Here is a 1366-nt window from a genome sequence, read left to right on the forward strand (position 1 = left end):
CACTGATCAGCCCCAGCACAGACTCCCTCTCAATGCTACTACGGGGGCAGTGCGGCTCCACAGCATCCCCTAGAGGATGCACAACCCAGCCCTGGCTGTATAACAGGGGTCATGTTCTTAAATCTCATGTTCATTGCTATGCACAACGGGATCAAACTAATGGAGCTGAACATCCCCATTAGGTGGCAGCACAGACACGTATCAAACTCACCCTGAACACCCGGCAGCTGCTGGAATTCTGAGTCCGGGCAGTACTTCGTCATGAGGGATGGCAATAAAAACGACAGAACATCTGAAATAATGTAAACAAAACAGTTCTCCATTTTCAGGGCCCGAGGCGAGATGCTTTGCATATTCACGTCTGTCTGAGATTTCCCTGCTGCTCTGAGCAGTTATATATGGAGTTCCTTTTTACAGTCTTTAGGGTTTATTGATCAGCACCGGTCAGTCCAGACGTATCAAGATGATCTCACAGGCTCAGCTCATCTGGCTGCTAGTGCTCTGGATCCAGGGTAAGAATCCATTTGAGATAACACTGGTCTGGTGGGATAATGGGAGATTGAGCCCTGGAAACCTCTCTCACACATACATGAATACACACAATAGATTGCTCAATCTCAAATGTCTTGCATTCTTTGTTTTTTAAATGCACTCATTTTTCATAATTTTAGTTAATTGAGAGAAAAGGATAAACTATGATACAAAACTAAAGTGAAAACATGAATGTTCTGACTCATGCATTGTTTTAATTTACATTTTCCTTTCAATTCAGACTCCAGTGGGCAGATCGTGCTGACTCAGACTCCAGAATCCCTGGCAGTGTCTCCTGGAGACAGAGTCACCATCAACTGCAAAGCCAGTTCCAGCACTGGCAACAACTTAGCCTGGTACCAACAGAAATCAGGACAAGCTCCTAAGCTTCTCATCCACAGCGCTTCCACCCGTCCCTCTGGGATCCCAGACCGGTTCAGTGGCAGTGGCTCTGGGAGCGGCTACACCGATTACACTCTCACTATCAGCAGCGTAGAAGCTGAAGATGCTGGAGATTATTACTGTCAGCAGGGTAATAGCTTCCCTCTCACAGTGATATAGACCCATACAAAAACCTCCCTGCTCTGTTTGGTTTCAGATTCTCTCATGTACCAGATGCTTCCTTCAGAGAATCACAGTTTGAACATAACCTCTGTGTGGTGCTGTGCCCTGCTGCAATGGGGTGCAGGGTCTCTGCACTATAAATAGGGCTGATCCAATGGCCACTGAAATCAATGAGAGACCTTCCACTGCATTGGATCAAGCCTGTTGTAAGGAAGAGATTGAAATCTGCTTCATTCAACTGGATACCACTTAGGGTGACCAGACAGCAAGT

At 46.4% G+C, this 1366-nt stretch overlaps 1 gene segment (V, D, J or C); it reads left to right on the plus strand.

Annotated features, from left to right (window-relative positions):
• Positions 1 to 438: 438 nt before the first annotated feature.
• Positions 439 to 1092, plus strand: LOC128837971 (immunoglobulin kappa variable 3-15-like). The segment is given in 2 exon segments: positions 439 to 512; positions 773 to 1092. Coding segments are annotated over 2 exon segments (369 nt in total).
• Positions 1093 to 1366: the final 274 nt, after the last annotated feature.

The sequence above is a fragment of the Malaclemys terrapin genome, chromosome 5 (genome assembly GCF_027887155.1).
Source record: "Malaclemys terrapin pileata isolate rMalTer1 chromosome 5, rMalTer1.hap1, whole genome shotgun sequence".
NCBI classification, from domain to species: domain Eukaryota; kingdom Metazoa; phylum Chordata; order Testudines; family Emydidae; genus Malaclemys; species Malaclemys terrapin.